An 18,836-nucleotide genomic window follows, 5' to 3' on the forward strand; every position below is an offset into this window, starting at 1 on the left:
CACATGTCACAAGTTATTTTCAAAAATATTTATGTATTTTTCGGAAATTATGATGCCAGAAACTCTACAAGTCGTACTAACGTCATGAGACGTAATGCATCCCCAGTTCATGACACTAGATATTTACTGGTTCCAAAGGAAATGCAGTCCAATAGCTTGGACTCATCACTTTTTCTGTATATATACTTTACAGCCATTTCATATGACAATTTGACTTTCTTCAGAGAAAATTATTTTTTCCAGACAATTCAGTATTTGCATACACACCATCGCACACGTTTCACACAATTTGCTACTCAGATCTGTATTTTCTTTTTAAAACGCCAGATAGTTTTCATTGTCACACTAGCATTGTTATTTTCATTGTTCTTCCTTGTTATATATAGCACATCTTTTTTATCCAATCATATCTGTCTCTGTGCAGACGTTCTTCCATTAATTTTCTGCGTCCACTTCTATGTTTACTTTTATGGAACCATCTCTCAAACACTTTTCAATACAGTTAGTTAAGGTATTTTCATTCAACTTGCAACTTCAACAAAACTTTAACCATCCTGTATTAATGTAATGATGTTTTCTTTACAGTCCTTGCTAAGTTCAGCAGATTTCTGACCCATGTTTTCCTTTATCAAGACTGGCATGTATTAAAGAGATTCAGACGAAAACAAATAATATTACGTTACTGTTAATGACTCAGACTTTCTAAATATATCTTTGTGATGGGTTGAATCCTTGCAATGGAAAGAGAGGCAACATGAATTGGACAATTTGCTTTAAGCTCGTTTAAATATCACGATCATGCAAATACTTGAATACTTTTGTCCACAATCTGTACCTAACTCTTTTTTGTACTGATACTTCAAGAAGGCAATTGTATGTAAATAGAGTAGAGTTTTAGCCTCCCATTGGCTATCATAAATGGTGAAGGCTGCATTCACAGGATAAAACTCAGATGCTTTTCTGTTTATCATGACCACTTTTTGAACAAAACATAACATATCTATAATATTTCCATTGAAAATAGATTTCATATTTATGTTATAATTGATAATCTGCTGAGGAAAGAATGCAATGGTGCATATATTAATTTATATTTCAATACAATTACATAGATTGTCTAATTGCATTTTAAAATACATTTGCCAATATTTGTCAAAACCAGTTCATTTCTAGGTTAAACAATCGGAACTGCTCTACTGTAACTCTGACTTTTTTCTGTGCGTCTTAATTTTGTTATTTTTTTTTCTGAAAGCGTTGTTTGTATTCAAAAAAGGATATGAGTGCTTAATCAAGCATTCCTTGATGTCGCTAGTTTAGATCAGTCAGTGTAGTGTAACTTTCAGGTAAAAAGATAAATTTAAGCATCTTTTTGTAGGATGTTTTCAAGTGCTTTTTGGTCGGATCTCATCACAAATACCTCCAATTCTTAGATAACCAATTTCATTCAAGTGACCTTTAGAAGGAGACATTCCTTTACGCAATCAAATTATAAAGAATTATAATGGCGTCTATATACCGTCGGGCATTTAACTGTAGTGGAGACAAACCAAGCAAAAAATGTTGTGATATTTGTTCAGAATAGACAAATGATTATGTTTATCAAGATATGCGAGCAAATTAATTTTTTGTGAATTTTTTTACTACGGTGTAAATTGAGAAATAGCTCATCGATCATATTACAAGTATTTAATTATGCATCCTGAAGAATCACTGTTTAACATTTAAGTGACGCAATCTCTACTTATATATACTCTCTTACAATGGCATTGTGATCACTTAAATGTAAGTACTAGTTTCCGTTCTCCCTCTGTGTATGATTTGTTTTTATTTTTAATAGTTACAAATAAATGCGATGTTAAAAGGTGTATATGTGAATGTAATTACACTCTCCCTCCAAGTATCAAAATTAAGAATGAACATGTATTCATGTTTGTGTTGATAAATTATACGTGTGTGTGTATATATTCATCCAGTTCCTCAATCCTTGGCTGTTGATCTCTACTGTTATATTTCTCCAAATCTTTAGATTAAATGTAAACAGTGTAAAACTAATGCTTCCCTCTTCTTTTGTTTTCAAATTTAAAGGCGTTAATATTTCTCTTCCTTCTCTATCGTGAAAATTTCCCCTCATTTCTTATGTACTCTTTATTAGTAAAAACTTAGATTATCAGAATCTCTTGCCAATAAATCATCCGGAAACATAAATGATCTATTGTATCAAATTTCCTTATGCAATTTAAAAATAATCCTAAAGAATAAATAGATCTTATGTAACAAGTACCCAACAGATTTTAGAAATTCAGTATTATTTTTATTCTCAGTTTAGGAATTACCCTATCCCATTTATTTGCTAAGGCCCATTATTTAATCATTTCCTTATACGTCGTTTGATACAAATGAATTCAGTAATTTAATATAACTTGTAGCTAGGCGGACTTTATAAGCGGATTTATAGTACGTTTATATTGTAAACAGGACTTTACGACACAGATATAAATTACAAGAAGTTTCAGAAAATCGTCTATACAATAAATGTCAACAGCAAAACTTTAACTTATAATAAGGAAACCATTTCATGTGCAAGAAAGTAAAACATACAGTGTATTTAATAAATGGACAGTTTGACAAAATTCACTGTGCTAAAAAAATAAATTCTGGCAAGGAATTTATTTTCTTCGTTGAAGTATGAAAAAGACCAAGGAAACATAACAAAACCAGATCTTCGAATCTTCTAGCATGGAACAGACTGCGAGGATGATTACCCTTAAGCTTGGCTGAAATTAACTACGTAAGCAAAAAGAGACTATAAGCAGTTTTAGAAAATCAATAAGGAGCAAAATGTAAGTAGTGACATTTTGGATTCTGTCTAGGAAGTTTTTTTTTGTTATTTAGTATTAAGAATTTAATTGCGACAAGATACACGCAATTTGTTTCTAGACGAAAGACGAAATGGATGTTAAGGAAAACTCATTAAAGGATACGGCATTGAAGAACACATCGACTCCATCATCTCTTTCATCAGACGAGGATAATATACAACTTAAACACTCAGCAGGAAAATTTCGAAAACTGGTGAGAAAAGTCATTCTACAGATACGTTCTGATTCATTTGATCCCGAGAAGTCTGTAGACTTGTTAAGAGATCCTACCCTCAATGGTTTGTCTGCCCTCAAAAGGAAAATAAATGAAATGGATACAAATTGGACTCGAGAATTTTTAAGTTCCGGTGGACTTGATGCTTTGCTGGACATTATTGATATTATGGGAAACCGGAGAGTTAAAAAATTCTTTGAAGCGTTAAAACTTTCGGAGTGTGTCGTTTGTATCACCAAATTGGTAAATTCAAAGCAGGGATTATCCTTTCTGATTCAGAATGGAAGCTACACGAAAAAACTTGTCAAAGGTAATATAAGAGCTCAACTTTATCTTGTCTGTTCGACTGTTTCTGAGACATCAATGTTCTTGCCCTCCTAGAATAACGTATGGTGTCAAATCACTTTTGAGGTTATAGCACCTTTTTCTAATCATTTTGGAATGAAGAAATAAATACAATGTGCCTTATTCAATGATATGGCTACCTATTTGTTTTGTCCCTTGTTCAATCATATCGCTACCTATTCATTATAAAAACCTCTCAATCTTCCATGAAATATTTTGATAGCCTAATGCATATTTGTAAAAGGAAAACTGTTAAGAAATAACATTAAACGTAAAACTTGTTTTCACATACGATGTAATTTTTTTTTCATTAATGTGATTTGTATTGTATATTTTTAAGCTTTAGATACCAACCATGCAATGGTAAAGAAGCAAGTTTTTGAGCTTTTTGCAGCTCTGTGTGTGTACTCAAAGGATGGATACAGTCTAACAGTGGATGCTCTAGACAGCTACAAGGTATATAAATCAACCATTTTCGGACTTTTACCATTTGTAATGAAAACAAGTTTTAGTATCCTATCTACTTGGCGGGGGACAAGATAAATAACTGATGGTTATAATAGTTTTAATCAATCTCACTTAATAGCCTTGCATATGTCTCTTTCTAGGATTAACGCTATTACCAGTATTCAATTAAAAGGATAGGGATAAAAGCATTAAACACAAATGCCGAAAACAATCTTCACTTTATGGAGCGACATACATCATTCAGTCAAATTCTGACTGACGTTTTTCATACTAATTGTTAGGCCATTATTTACACAATGAATTGTCGACGGAGCTTTCCGTCATTTCCTAAACATGACAAGGAGCACACGGCGGGTGTGACCGGTGAATAGGGAATGCTCACTCCTCCATGGTACCTGATCACACCTCTAATGTTTTAGAAGTTCGTGTTTTCTCTGCTCTAAAATTTGTATTGTTTAATGGACTTTGAGCTTGAATACTGTTCGTTATCTCCATATATTTCATACATCTCATGGAGGTATTATTGAGTAGTTTTTATTTTGGAAAATAGTATTTATACGGTCAAACCTTAAGATATTTTTCTAGGTGGTTGAATTAGTCTATCTCATTTCTGTAAAAGTTAAAATGTCCATGTTCTAAAAAAATAATTTTCACATATAATCTATATTTTCCAGAGAAAGTCATAGAGAAGGTGGGTAAATATAACTGATGCAATAACATATTTCAAAAGAGTGCATTGAAACAATCTTTAATATTAATGAAATAAGCTACAGATAGTTTCTGTAATATTTCAAAGCAATATTTTTTGCAATAATGTATTGCTTAACAAAAAAAGGTAAGAATTCATAACATTCCAAATATTTGATAACTTAAGTAAAGTTCTAGTGTGTATCTTTTCAGATAATGAAGAAACAAAGATACCGCTTCAGTGTGGTTGTAAATGAACTAAGAAAGGCGGACTTGATTCCTTACAAAACCACATTGATGGCATTTGTCAACTGTATTATTGTGGCTAATAAAGAACTGCAGGAAAGAGTGAGAATTCGCAATGAGTTTGTCGGTAAGTTCTTTATGTTCATTCATATGTGAGATATATACATATGTAGTGAACATATTGAAGTGCTTTTGAGTAATGTACTTAAGGTTTGAAATACTATTATTAGATGATTATCGGCTATGAAAGGGAATTTCCGAAATTGTGAAAATAAGAGGGATTCATATCTATTCTTAGCTATACTGGGGAACTTGCAAAGGAATTTGCCTCTAAATGGTACTTCGGGGAAAGTGTCGTTTAGTTTTTACATGAAGATTTTTATATGTACAGTCAATTGTACATGAATCAATGATAGTGTTTAAATTCTCAAGCCAAAATAAAAAAAAATAATGCCAACATGTAGAGAATGTTATCGAATGAACAAATGAAGTCCACTTAAGGTATCTAATGTATAACGACCATATTTTGTACGTAATAAATGAATGTTCTGATATTTTTAATCATGGTCGCATTTTGAAGGTGTTATCAAAATAAAGTACCCCACCGAAGAAATTTCCAAAATTCTGATTATTTAATTGCACTTTGAATTTTTACATTGAAGTCTATGGACAGGGCATGTTTTAATAATATATTGTACAAAGTAATTTGAACAGAATACAAATCTTTTGGCGAAAATATGCATAAACTCTCTCTATATAAAGATATGGAATAAAATGAATCCTCTACAACATGTATTTTGACAAAATTAAAATTTTCTCCTTTTCATCAACGGCAGATAACTCTTGAAAAACGTTTAAGGTGCAAAATGACTGGCTTCTAATATGTTATCAGTCATGTGAATTTCGTTCATTTTACTTTCATCATTATCTAGCAATACATACAGTGTATTTAACTTGTTTAAAATGATTCAAAATTGTTCAATATTCCTTAATTATACATTGAATACCTTAAGCGTGAATATATTTTGTAAAATTGGACAAACAGATAATTTAAACAAACAAAACGGAGGCATAATGCATACATGAAAGCTTACAAAATGTTTTCTGTTAGAGAACAATCAGAGAGCGACAAATAATGATGTTTAAATTAATTAGTATCCACCTTCACAAAACTTTTAAATTGTGATTTGTAGATCAAGCAGTAAAGTCAATTAAATATTCAAAACTATTTTTCACGTGAAAAGGGTGTTTAATATTCTGAGTGCGTAACAAAATACATGTATTTCTGAAAATTTCGAAGTAGTTTTAACTGAATTTTTCAGTATTACAAATCGCTAGACTGTTATTTCGAAAATCATTTAAAGAAATGAAATTTTATCATAAAGTTAAAAAAATAATATAAAAATAAAGACTGACTCTCTTTCGAGCTTACAATGTGAGAATAGCTAGATATTTTGGTGGAAATGTAGGATTGATTATTTTTGTTCTTTACAACTTATCTTGTATAATGCACAATATATATCTGATACGCTACCAATTTTGATGCACCAGACGTTTCGACAAATTGTGTCTCTTCAGTTATGTTCATGCCGAAACGTTGGAAATCAAAAATGTTTAAATAGAAAAAAATGAAGAGCCGAAAAAAGGTGTGCCAAAGACTGGAGCCAAATACGTCCAAGGATCAGAGCTATGCATGAGGGAGATAATCCTGAATTTGGAAATAAATTTCGAAGTTTTACCACTGTTATGAAATATATATCCTTATTTTCAAGCTAGTACCGAAGTCCTTAACTACTTGGTTGCAAAAAACCTCGGGGACTAACAGTTCACCAGCAGAGGCCTCGACCAAGGGGTCAAAATGTTAATCTGATACGGTACCAATTTTGATGCACGAGATGCACATTTCGACAAATTATGTTTCTTCAGTGATGCTCATGCCAAATCAATGGAAATCCGAAATATTTAAATAAAAAGAAATGAAGAGCTGCGAAAAGGGGTGCCTAAGACTGGAGTCAAATACGTCAAAGGATCAGGTCTATGCATGAAGGAGATAATCCTGAATTTCGAGATAAATTCTTACAGCAATTAAATATATATCCTTATTTTCAAAATATTACCAAAGTACTTAACTACTGGGCTTTGGAGAAATTCGGGGACTAACAGTCCACCAGCAGAGGCCTCGACACAGGTATCATATTGTTAATCTGATACCGTACGAATTTTGATGCACGAGATGGGCATTTCTACAAATCATGTCTCTTCAGTGACTCTCATGCACAACTGATCCGTATATTGAAAAAGAGAATATCTTTTCTTCAAAAAATAGGCTTGCAAATTGAATTTTATTTTGATTTGTTAAACTCTGCATAGTTGTTTGAAAGGATATATTGGTGCTTTGGATATGCTGTTTTCTGATGTTTTTTTTTTTCTTCATTTTTTTCTTTTTTTCTGAACAGACATCATCTATTTTATCATATGCCTTCCTCTTCTCATTTCAACAAAACACAGTTAACCTTAATAGTAGCAAATTTTATTTCTCTGAACATAAAATGTCGCAAATTTTAAATACATTTGCATTGAATTTATTTTTCGAGAATTAAAAAAGTATGGAATAAAATTTCTTATCTCCCATTAGGTCTTAACATTTTGGATATGCTAAATGATTTGAGAAATAAAGACGAGGAGGAGCTGATCATTCAATGCGATGTTTTTGACGATGAGAAGGCGTCAGATGATGCAACAATGGCGGCTTTGAATCCAGGCGGTATTGACATTAACAACGTCAAGGAGGTATTCAATGCTCTCTACCACAAGGTAAATAGAATATGACTTTTCAAAATGTTTACCGAGAATTTTTTTTTTTTTTTTTTTTTTTTTTTTTTTTTTTTTTTTTTTGCAGGTAGCTTTTGTTGACTTCTCAAGAAATTGCATTTATAGGAATAATCAATTCCTTTTTTACCCCCGTAATCGAAGATTCTTGTGCATATAGTTTTAGCTACGTCCATCTGTCCGTTTGTCTATTTATCTGTCTGTGTTTCTGCAAAAAATTAGATTTGCCCATAACATTTGATTTGTTGGAGCTAGGACTTTTCATATTTTATTTGTGTATTTCGTGTGACAATACTTTTATTTGGGTATGAACAAAGTTTACCTCTTGACCTTGGATTTTGACCATTAACCTAGGCCATAACTTTTGAATGGTTTTTACAAGGGTTTTCATACTTCACATGTGTATACTTTGTAACAAGACCTTTCCTTTGGTATAATTATTTTTCACCTTTAATTTTGACCTTGACTTTGGAATTTTACCCACTTTTAAGAAAGGTTATAGGTTTTGAACGGTTGGAGCCGGTGCTTTCATAATATATATGAGTATTTTTTGTGACAAGACCCTTCACGGAGTATCAACAATTTTGACTTTTTACCTAGACCTTGGAATTTGACATACTTTTGAAAAACGTTAACCTTGGCCTTAAATTTTGAAAGTTTTGTGCTAGGAATTTCATATTTCAAATGCTTATTTCTTGTGACAAGATCTTTTTTTTTTTGACACCAGCATATTTGAATGTTTGACCCTGAATTATATATTTTTGAAAAACTTTACCTTTGGCTTTACATATCTGTACCATTGAGCGGTGGTTTTCATGTTTAACATGTGTATTACTTGTGACAGGACCTTTTCTTTGGTGTCAAACGTTTTGATCTTTAATCCTTATCCCTGGAGTTCGATGTACTTGTGAAAAACGTTAACTTTGAGATGTTTGTGCTCGGGCTTTTATATTTCACATGTGTATTATCTGTGACATGACCTTGGTTTTTAACATATTGGACCCTTTGACCTTGGAGTTTGATTTACTTTGATAAAGCATTAAAAATTGCAATAATTTTTGAACGATTGGCGTAAGGGCTTGCATAATTCAAGTGTGCATTCCTTGTGACAAGACCATTACTTGGATACAAACTTTTACTTTGACTTGTTGAGTTTAACCTTTTTTGAAAAACGTTGAAATTGGCTTTAACTTTGAAAGGATTGGTGCTATGGCTTTAATATTTCAAAGGTGTATTTTTGTGACAAGACCTTTGTTGGGTACCAACATTTTTTATCTTGACCTTGGATTTTTATGTGTATATGAGGAACTAACTTTCGCCATGAGCTATCATACGGGAACATCAGTGTTTCAGTGTTTCACAAACAAATATTGATTTGAATAAGGAGGGACAAACTTAAAGTTTATTAACAAAAATATGATTTCAAGACAAATCCTCATTGATTTGAATGATTTGAAAACTTCAAAACATGGTTAAATGAAATTATGCCAATCAGAATCAATTTTCCGAACTTGTAAAGAAAATACCAGTCTTCATTAGACATAATTGTAGATTGTATTTGCTGACAAGGTCATTGTATCGATCATATAATCTGCACAATGTTGACTTTTAACGAAACTGTTGATATCCTTGTATCACCAACTTGTAGAGTTATTCATCGGGCAATGCATACACTAGTACATAGATATCACATGCGAGTTCAAAGCATTGTTTTGCAGTAATTCAAAATTATTTGGTGCATCAAGATTTTATGTATTTAAAAATGAATAAAGAATCGAAGTGTAGTTCTACAGTGGATTTCTACTTTAGTTGATAAGATGTTTTAAAAGTTTTATCATATATCAAAAAAAAAAAAAAAAAATTGTGTAACGTCAAAGTTTAAATCAAGAATATAATCAATTAAGACACTTAATATCAAGTAATAAAAAAAAAGAAAATGCATAATCATTTTCTATGTACAAAGTACCAATAATAAAATTTCAATATTATCAAAGTACAATTTTAATTTACATGTACATGTACCATCAGGTCTCAATCATTATAAATAAAACATGTAAACTAATTGAACCATATCTTGCTGAAAACTCAGATCTTCAAATATCTTGGATTATAAAAGCGTTCGATATATTGATTTTTTTTTAAATTTTGATTAAAACCGCTGGTATCTCAATACTAATTGTGTTTAAATATTTATTTAAAAACTTATTTGTGTCAGGTTTACAATACGCCATTGGCTGATGTCCTTCTGAGTGTTTTACATACTCTCTTACAAACAGAACCAGAAAACAAAATTAGGTACGGGGAATCTTTTCTTTATTATTCACACCAACGTCCATGACTTCTCTAGTAAAGTATTTCTAATGCAACAAAAGAACTATCAACTGTTATTATATAGTCTAATTACAATGTTGAAACAATCAGAAGAGTGTTCTTTTACTAAGAAAACTTGTAAAGTAGTTAATTTTTATTCTAAAATTCTTTACTTTGATGTTTATTTTTTTCTTTTTTTTTTCATCATGTATCACATTATAATAAGGTAGATGAATTTTATGCACTTAAATAACATTTTTTACAGTAAACTGAATCCTGATATTTGTTTTAGTTACGACCGCTGGAAATTGATAGAAACCTCAGTTAGGAACGTGTTTTTGTTGGACAGTATACATATCGACAGATACGCCGTATGTGGAAAGGATACATTACCACTTCAGTGTTCGGTTTCTGCTCCATTTCCAGCACCAACACTGCCACCACTATCTTCAGAAAAAAATACAATGTCTCCTCCCCCTCCTCCTCCTCCACCACCAGCACCAATGCACAATACAGGGAATACATCAACTCCCCCAACTCCACCACCGCCTCCTCCGGTGTCAGGTTTTTCGCAACCACATCCACCGCCGCCTCCGCCACCTCCCCCGCCTGGCTTATTGCCACCACCTCCACCACCGCCTCCTCCGCTGTCTGGATTATCGCCGCCACCTCCACCACCACCTCCTCCAGGTGGAGCAGTTGTTCCTCCACCTCCTCCATCCTCAGCCCCAAGCTCTCAGGGATTTAGTAGCAAATTGTGTAGTCACACTCCAAAACACAAAATGAAAACAGTAAATTGGACTAAAGTTCCCTCCAGATGTATATCATGTGAGTGAAAATTCTTACATATACACTGTTTTTACTTGTATTTTCTACAGAACTTTTATATAAATTCATTGTTCATTATATACATATGCTCTAAAAAATAAGTGTGTTTTCGGTAACCAGATCGACCCTAATTTTTACCCACTGACCCTATTACTTTTTAATTCCAAATCTGGATTTTGAACCGTACTTTTGTTCGCTAGCACAGTTTTCTCATAGTGCAGTCAAGAAATGCACCGAAACACGTATCTATTCAAGTCTGGCAAATTACCGGAAACACATACATATATTTAGTTGGCTTAATCAGAAGTTCTGCACGCCATTACTTGAACATAAATATAAGATTCCATATTTTAACTGACAATTAAAAGTGACGAAAATTATTTATATCCAAAGCGGATGGAAATGTATGGAGTAAAATTATGCATATGGAGGATCAACTGCGTGTGAAGCATGAGGACCTAGAGCTGCTATTTTGCCGGAAACAAATCGAGAAGGTTAAAGAAAATAAAAAAATTAAGCTTCCGTCAGAGGTAAGACTGATGATAGGTTAATTGAAACCATCATCAAAACTGGACGAAAATATAATCCTCATCACCAATGCTATTTTAACTTGAAAAATAAAAATAGCTGAACTTAAAGAAATAAGATCTAATTCTTAGAATTTAATTGGTATTTGACATGATATTGGTCACTTGATCAAATCCTATAACGCCCGAAGCGAGCTAATGTACACATTAATACGTATCAATTAATACTTATCTTTTTATTCATTCGTGTTACAATAAAATAATATATGCACTGCATAGACTTTGTTACGGAAATGCAACATACCATACATACGACGTTGTGGGACCTCACGGTGTAGACCTTCTAAATGTCTCGTGCAGTTTGCTTTCCATATGCAAGAAAGTCTGCTCAAATACCCAACTTCATGTCATCGACAAGTTAATGTCAATTTCGTTAGTATAGTGATATAGGGAAAGGAATTGACAAAATGTTAATATTTGAAGATATCCATGGAAATAATAACATTTTTTGAGTCTGTATTTTATTTCAGACAGTTGTCCTTTTTGACCTGCTTATTTTTTTTGTTAACTTAATGTAAGTGTTTTTTTCCATGAACGAGAGACGGAAAGAATATACGCCCGACAATATTTTCTTCCAGATTTTGCTTCTAGATTCGAAACGGAGCATGAACGTAAACATCTTCCTGAAACAATTTAAGTGCAGCCATAATGAGATCTTGTCTATGATTGAAGCTGGCGATGTGGAGACAATAGGCAAGGAACGCTTACTTGGGCTACAGAAGATACTTCCGAAAGAGGATGAGGTAAAGCAGATAAAGCCTTAATAAAAGATTGTTAAATAAAATATTGTAAATACCAAGCTTGTGCAAAAAAATGTAAGTTAAATAAAATATGGTTTAATAAAGATATTTATCAAAACGATATCTTATTTAATCATATTTACGTTTCAGTTTCATTGTGAATAATCGTCCTAGTCTCAAATATAAAGTATCTGTTGAGGTACCTGTTGAATCAATAAGTACAGAAACAGTACATTTTCTTCTAACAGGTCACCATGCTTGAGGATTTTAGTGGAGATAAAGAGAAGCTTGGGAATGCAGAGAAATTCTACTTAAAATTGATCCAGCTACCCGCCTATAAAATCCGTATCGACGGTCTTGTTCTCAAAGACGAGTTTCGAGTAACACTGGACAATCTGTTACCAAGCATCAACGCTGTGGTCAAAGCATGCCAGTGTCTTCTGGAAAATAAGACCCTCAAAGTGTTCTTACGCTATGTTTTACATACTGGAAATTTCATGAATGCGGTAATGTATATTTCATATTTCTTTACATTCAGGAAATGAAAATGATGATTTATCTAATTAAGGCTTTTTGGTTTCATACAATCATACTATAGAATCCATTTTTTTTTTTTTTTTTTTTTTTTTTTTTTTTTTTTGGTATTGTTCAGAAATTATATGGTTGAATTAATTCAAAAATAACTTGCATTCATTACAGACACTTTGAACATTTTTGGTAGAGTAAAGCATAATTTATCCAGATTACAATTCATTTTTTAATAGGGTGGATATGCTGGAAATGCAGTGGGTTTCCGGATAAATTCTTTAAATAAACTGATGGACACCAGAGCCAACAAACCGAGGGTAACTCTTCTGCACTATCTTGTTGAGGAAGCTGAAAAAGAGGACGGCAACGCTTTAACTTTTGTAGAGGAGTTGTCTCCATATCTGGCTATAGCCTCAAAGTAAGTAAAACTTCAAGTATCGTTAATAGCAACCAGTGTATGAATTTATGAATGTTTATTATTGAATTGATTTTCAAAAATTGTCGCCCGCGTGGCGAAGTGGTTAGAGCGTCTGCTCTAGAGTCGCGAAGTAAGGAGTTGATCCTTACGTCGCGGGTTCGAATCCCACTGTGGGACGTGGATACCGGTCCTTCGGATGAGACCCTATAAACCGAGGTCCCGTGTCGCAGTAGGTGCTGGCACGAAAAAGATCCCTCACTGCTCAATGACCGTAAGTGCCGAGTATAGGACAAAATTTGCAGTTCTCCACCGGCAAGTGGCGGCGTCTCCTTATGAGTGAAAAATTCTCGAGAGGGACGTTAAAACAACATACAAACAAACAAAATTTTCAAAAAAATAATTACAAAAACAATAAAAGTTATAAATACCTTCTACGCACTTTTGCCATGGCATTTAGATCTATAATTATAATTCAGATTAAGACATCAGAATGTCTTTGATGGTGATGTTTTTACAAGCATACCTTCGATTGGATTGAGGTAGATATCAAAGTCCTTTATTTGATATGATTTTATTTTTTGATATTACTAAAAATAATTATTGAAGTTTGACAGTGGACGCATTGATAACGGAAGTAAGACAGGTGAAAAGCAGTGTTTCCAATCTCAAGAAAAATCTGAAGAAGTGTCCTAGTGATGTCAAGAAACAACTCGATATATTTGTGCAGGCATGTTAAATTAACTCATGCATAATTTATTTACGATTAAGATTACGTAAATTTAATTATTTCATTTAGATTGGCAAATCGATGTTCTTAAAATAAAAAAAAAAAGAAATAAATATTGATCATTTTAGGCTGCGGAAAAGGAAATGAGTTCATTGGATGAGTATTTAGAGACTATAACAGATCTGACAAAACAACTAGTCTGTTACTTTTGTGAAAAAGAGAAAAGTTTCAAACTTGATGAGTGTATAGAGGACATGAATACATTTTGTTCCTGTGTAAAGGAATGTCAAAAGGTAAATGTTTATTGCATTCCTAGTTCATTGATACATGTAACCTTTATCTAGATAAATCCATTTCACTTATATATTTCTATATAATCTTCAAAAGGAAAATTTACAACGGATTCAGCAAGAACAAAGGGCAGAACGACGGAAGAAACAAGACCAAGAGATGGCAAAGAAACATGCTAAGCGTATGTTAAAATAAGATCTTCATTAGGCATTTTGTGAAGTTTTGATATTACTTAAGATATGTTAGAAAATATAAGGAATCAATTTTTAGCTCACCTGAGCCGAAGGCTCAAGTAAGCTTTTCTGATCACATTTTGTCTGTAGTCCGCCTGTCCGTCTGTAAACTTTTCACATTTTTGACTTCTTCTCAAGAACCACTGGGTCAATTTCAACCAAACTTGCCACAAAGTATCCTTGGGTAAAGAGAATTCAAGTTTGTTCAAATGAAGGGCCACGCCTTCTTCCAAGGGGAGATAATTAAGAATTCATGAAAAATTAATGGCATCATTAAAAAAATCTTCTTCTCAAGAACCACTGTGCTTGAAAACATGAAACTTATGTGGAAGCATCCTCAGTTAGTGTAGATTCAAGTTTGTTCAAATCATGACCCCTGGGGGTCGGGTGGGGCCACAATGTGCGATCAAAGTTTTACATATGAATATATAGGAACATTCTTTAAAAATCTTCTTCTCAAGAACTGCAAAGCCATGATTGGTTATATTTATATGGAAGCATCCTCAGATAGTGTAGATTTAGATTTGTTAAAATCATGACCCCCGGGGGGCGGGTGGGGCCACAATGGGCGATCAAAGTTTTACATAGGAATATATAGGAAAAAATCTTCAAAAATCTTCTTCTCAAGAACAGCAAAGCCGTGATTAGTCATATTTGTATGGTAACATCCTCAGATAGTGTAGATTCAAGTTTGTTCAAATCATGACCCCCGGGAGTCGGATGGGGCCACAATGGGCGATCAAAGTTTTACATAGGAATATATAGGAAAAATCTTTAAAAATCTTCTTCTCAAGAACAGTTAAGCCATGATTGGTCATATTTACATGGAAGCATCCTCAGATAGTGTAGATTCAAGTTTGTTCAAATCATGACCCCCGGGAGTCGGATGGGGCCACAATGGGCGATCAAAGTTTTACATAGGAATATATAGGAAAAATCTTTAAAAATCTTCTTCTCAAGAACAGTTAAGCCATGATTGGTCATATTTACATGGAAGCATCCTCAGATAGTGTAGATTCAAATTTGTTCAAATCATGACCCCCGGGGATAGGGTGGGGCCACAATGGTTTATCAAAGTTTTACGTAGGAACACAAAGTAAAAATCTTTAAAAAAACTATTTCTTAAGAACAGCAAAGCCATGATTGGTCATATTTTTATGGAAGCATTCTTAGATAGTGTACATTCAAGTTCGTTCAAACATGACCCCTGGGGGTCGGGTGGGGCCACAATGGGTGATCAAAGTTTTACATAGGAATACATAGGTTAAATCTTTAAAAATCTTCTACTCAAGAACAGCAAAGCCATGATTGGTCATATTTATATGGAAGCATTCTCAGATAATGATTCAAATTTGTTCAATTTGTTCAATTCATGACTCCCCCTCCCCCCGAATCACTTTTATATTTAAACTTTTCAACCTTTCAAGACTGAACTGATTTCTGTTTTTTCCTAGCCATAGTGCTCAGGTGAGCGATGTGGCCCCTGGGCCTCTTGTTTTATTTCTCTTCAGACACTCCATCAAAGAAGGAGCCAATGGAGGATGATTGTATTATAGATCGATTACTGGAGGATATACGGAAGGGACACAAACTACGAAACACGCGACAATAGACATTGTTACGAAATTTGAAATAATTTCTTTCTTTGTAAAAACAAAACTTCCCTCTCTCTCTCTCTCTCTCTCTCTCTCTCTCTCTCAAACACAATCATACACACAAATTATATCGTGTTACTTTTTATAAGTATCGTGATTTAACAAAATACTGGGTTCATGTAAAAGACATCAAATAGTCGACAAATCATTCTAAATAGAACTGTTCTAGAATGGAATCAAATTATAAGACTCGACAGGCTTGAACGTTAACAAAACTTGATTACTTGTAAAAATATTAAATACAATTAGGTATTGAACAAATGCTTGTAATTGTAAAAGATTGAATTTTACCTGCAATAAAGTATAAACCATTACGAGGAGATATATATATATATTTCATTATTGATAGAGTAGCGGTGATTTTAAGATATGACATTAATAAACTGACAACTAAAATTTATGTTAAATGCAATGACTACAACTTCTCCTTTTTACCTACCAGTATACCATTATCACCTGAATATGGAGTATAATTCGTGTTGGTACCATGGGCAGGGGCATGTTCTACATTCGAATAGTTTCTAAACCAATGTAGGTTTTTAACTCACAAGTTGACAAGGAGATCACGAATCTCGTTTGAAGTCAAAATTTTGCAAATTTTTATGGTCTATATTATGACTTTGTTTGAAAATAAAATCTGTTTTGAAGTTGGTTACTGACTGAAGTCTTTCATACAAATTGTTAAGTCATTATGTCACACTGAATTGTCACAGAAATTTTCCGCTTACCCGATCATGAAAAGTACACAGCTGTTTTGACCGGTCGACATGAGATACTTAATTCCCAATGGCACCTGATAGCTACTCTGATTTAGGAGGTCCTTGTCGGCTCTGTCATAATTTGCATTTTAAAATGGACTTTTTAGAATGATCACTGTTGGACACATCTTCACATTTCCTCTGTGTTATCTTCGAAACGATGGTACTCAAAGGAGAGAGAGAGAGAGAGAGAGAGAGAGAAAGAGATTAAAGGATGAGAGAGAAAGAGAGAGATAAAGATTTTGAAATTAATCATTGAAAAAACATTATAAGTACGGAATGTAGCCTTAAAGATTTCTTTTTCACGATTATTAATTTTTAAAAGATAAGATATATATTTTAGCGATTTTGTGATGTCTTGAAAGATAATAGTAATCTCTGTGGGAATGAATTATTAGCGATATTTAATTTTCGCGATCCCAACACCATCGCTAAAAATGCCAATGTTGAATCCTCGCTAAAATTTCTACTTTTACGGTAATTTTGAAAGGTTTGATTGTGTGAAATTGGAGGGGACTAAAAAGCAAGATGTTGTGACAATAAACAGATTTATATTTTGAATTCAAATGTCTTGTTCATCAATAATTGTGTCTGTATAATACAGATTATGATTTTCGAGAAAAAATGGTTTGTTACTGACTGTCTACAGAAATATATCGGGGTTGATAAATTTTAAATATTGAGGATCAACAAATTTTCGCGACACCTTCATTTCGCGAGATGGACATAAGGTATTTATAAGCGAGACATAATATAGATTATCTTCTGTACTACACATATGCGCGAGAATTTAATTTTCGTGAGCAGGCAGTCTCGCGTAATTACGCAAAAATAAAGTTCTTGCGTATAAAAAGTGATCAACAGTATGGTTCAGCTGCGCGTCGCCGTTTATGAGATAAGTCAACCCGTTATATATTAGTTTTTCTATCTAAAATTCACATGAAATTAAATTATTTTTTTTCTGATTTATTTTCCATCTATGAATGCCGAGTATATGTCTACATATTAAGCCCTTCACCTGTTAATGAAGCGTTAATATGAGTGAACAATTCTCTAATGGGACGTAAAACAATAAATAAAAAATCAATCAATCAATTTAGGAACGTAGGAAAGGTAAAAACTTTGCAAGACAGATATAAAAACATTTAGAATTATTCATAAACACCAGTCACAATAAACGTATGTCGGTTTCAAGTGGTTGGTTAATTTGTTGGTATAACAAATATTATATGGACTCATGCTGGCAATTTAGTCTGAGAGTTCATGTAAAACAATTGAAAGATATTCAAGAGTTGTTCAATGGAAAGATCAAACAAGTTCAAATATCATGCATATCAAATGCTTTATATGATTTCATAACAATCAATAAATAAGCTTTTGAATGTGATACAAAAACAGAAAGCATTGCTTAATATGTTGATGGATTGAATGGTCCAGAATATAGCTGTTTAAGAATTGTATTCTTGAGTACCTAACGTTTAAATTTGGTAAAAAGGAACTTTTTACTGATACAGGTATTTTCTCTTAAACTGATAATCAACAATTTCTTCATGCAATCATTAAGCAAACAGCAAACGATAAATATGTTTTGTTTGAGGAAAATCGTGTAAACCTGTCTAGAATTAAATATTTACTTTGAATCAAATAAATTGTCAAAGAAAATTTGCCATATGAAGACCCTTCTTGTTCCATGGTAAAGCAATTTGCACAACTGCCTTTTTGGGCAGACACACACATTTAGTAGACGTTCCTCCACCTTTTCCAGCTTGATTGTGATTGAAGAGACAATTCAATTTTGGACATTTCATATGACATTACCTTCTTTTTTCCTTATGAATGCAACATTGGATAATACGATTTAATTTGTTCTTCTTTAATGAGATTGATAATCTTAAGAAATTCATATTTTCATTTTATCAATCAATCATTACATAATCAATTACAATTATTTGCATCAATGATAACAGTACTTTGGTAGTTAGGTGCAACTGGCTAAGTGATTGTGTAATTTCTAAAATGGAAAGTGAAAGTGGTTTCGTGAAATGTAATGATATTACAGAAACAGTAATTTGATTCATGGCGATGAAATAGAA

General features: G+C 32.8%; 1 protein-coding gene across 1 annotated transcript; it reads left to right on the plus strand.

The window, feature by feature from the left end:
* Positions 1-2,949: 2,949 nt before the first annotated feature.
* On the plus strand, positions 2,950-16,003 carry LOC133172859 (inverted formin-2-like). The gene is made up of 14 exons (XM_061307692.1): positions 2,950-3,403; positions 3,779-3,894; positions 4,807-4,966; positions 7,475-7,653; positions 9,884-9,963; positions 10,271-10,806; positions 11,200-11,336; positions 11,972-12,136; positions 12,382-12,639; positions 12,898-13,079; positions 13,686-13,806; positions 13,935-14,099; positions 14,194-14,278; positions 15,842-16,003. Exons 1-14 carry the CDS (start codon positions 2,950-2,952, stop codon positions 15,940-15,942), a joined length of 2,739 nt encoding a protein of 912 aa, XP_061163676.1. The 3' UTR covers positions 15,943-16,003.
* The last annotated feature ends 2,833 nt before the right edge of the window (positions 16,004-18,836 follow it).

Source organism: Saccostrea echinata, unplaced genomic scaffold (genome assembly GCF_033153115.1).
Source record: "Saccostrea echinata isolate AGI-Se365-2 ecotype Australia unplaced genomic scaffold, CSIRO_AGI_Sech_v1 ptg000055l, whole genome shotgun sequence".
Taxonomy (NCBI): Eukaryota; Metazoa; Mollusca; class Bivalvia; order Ostreida; family Ostreidae; genus Saccostrea; species Saccostrea echinata.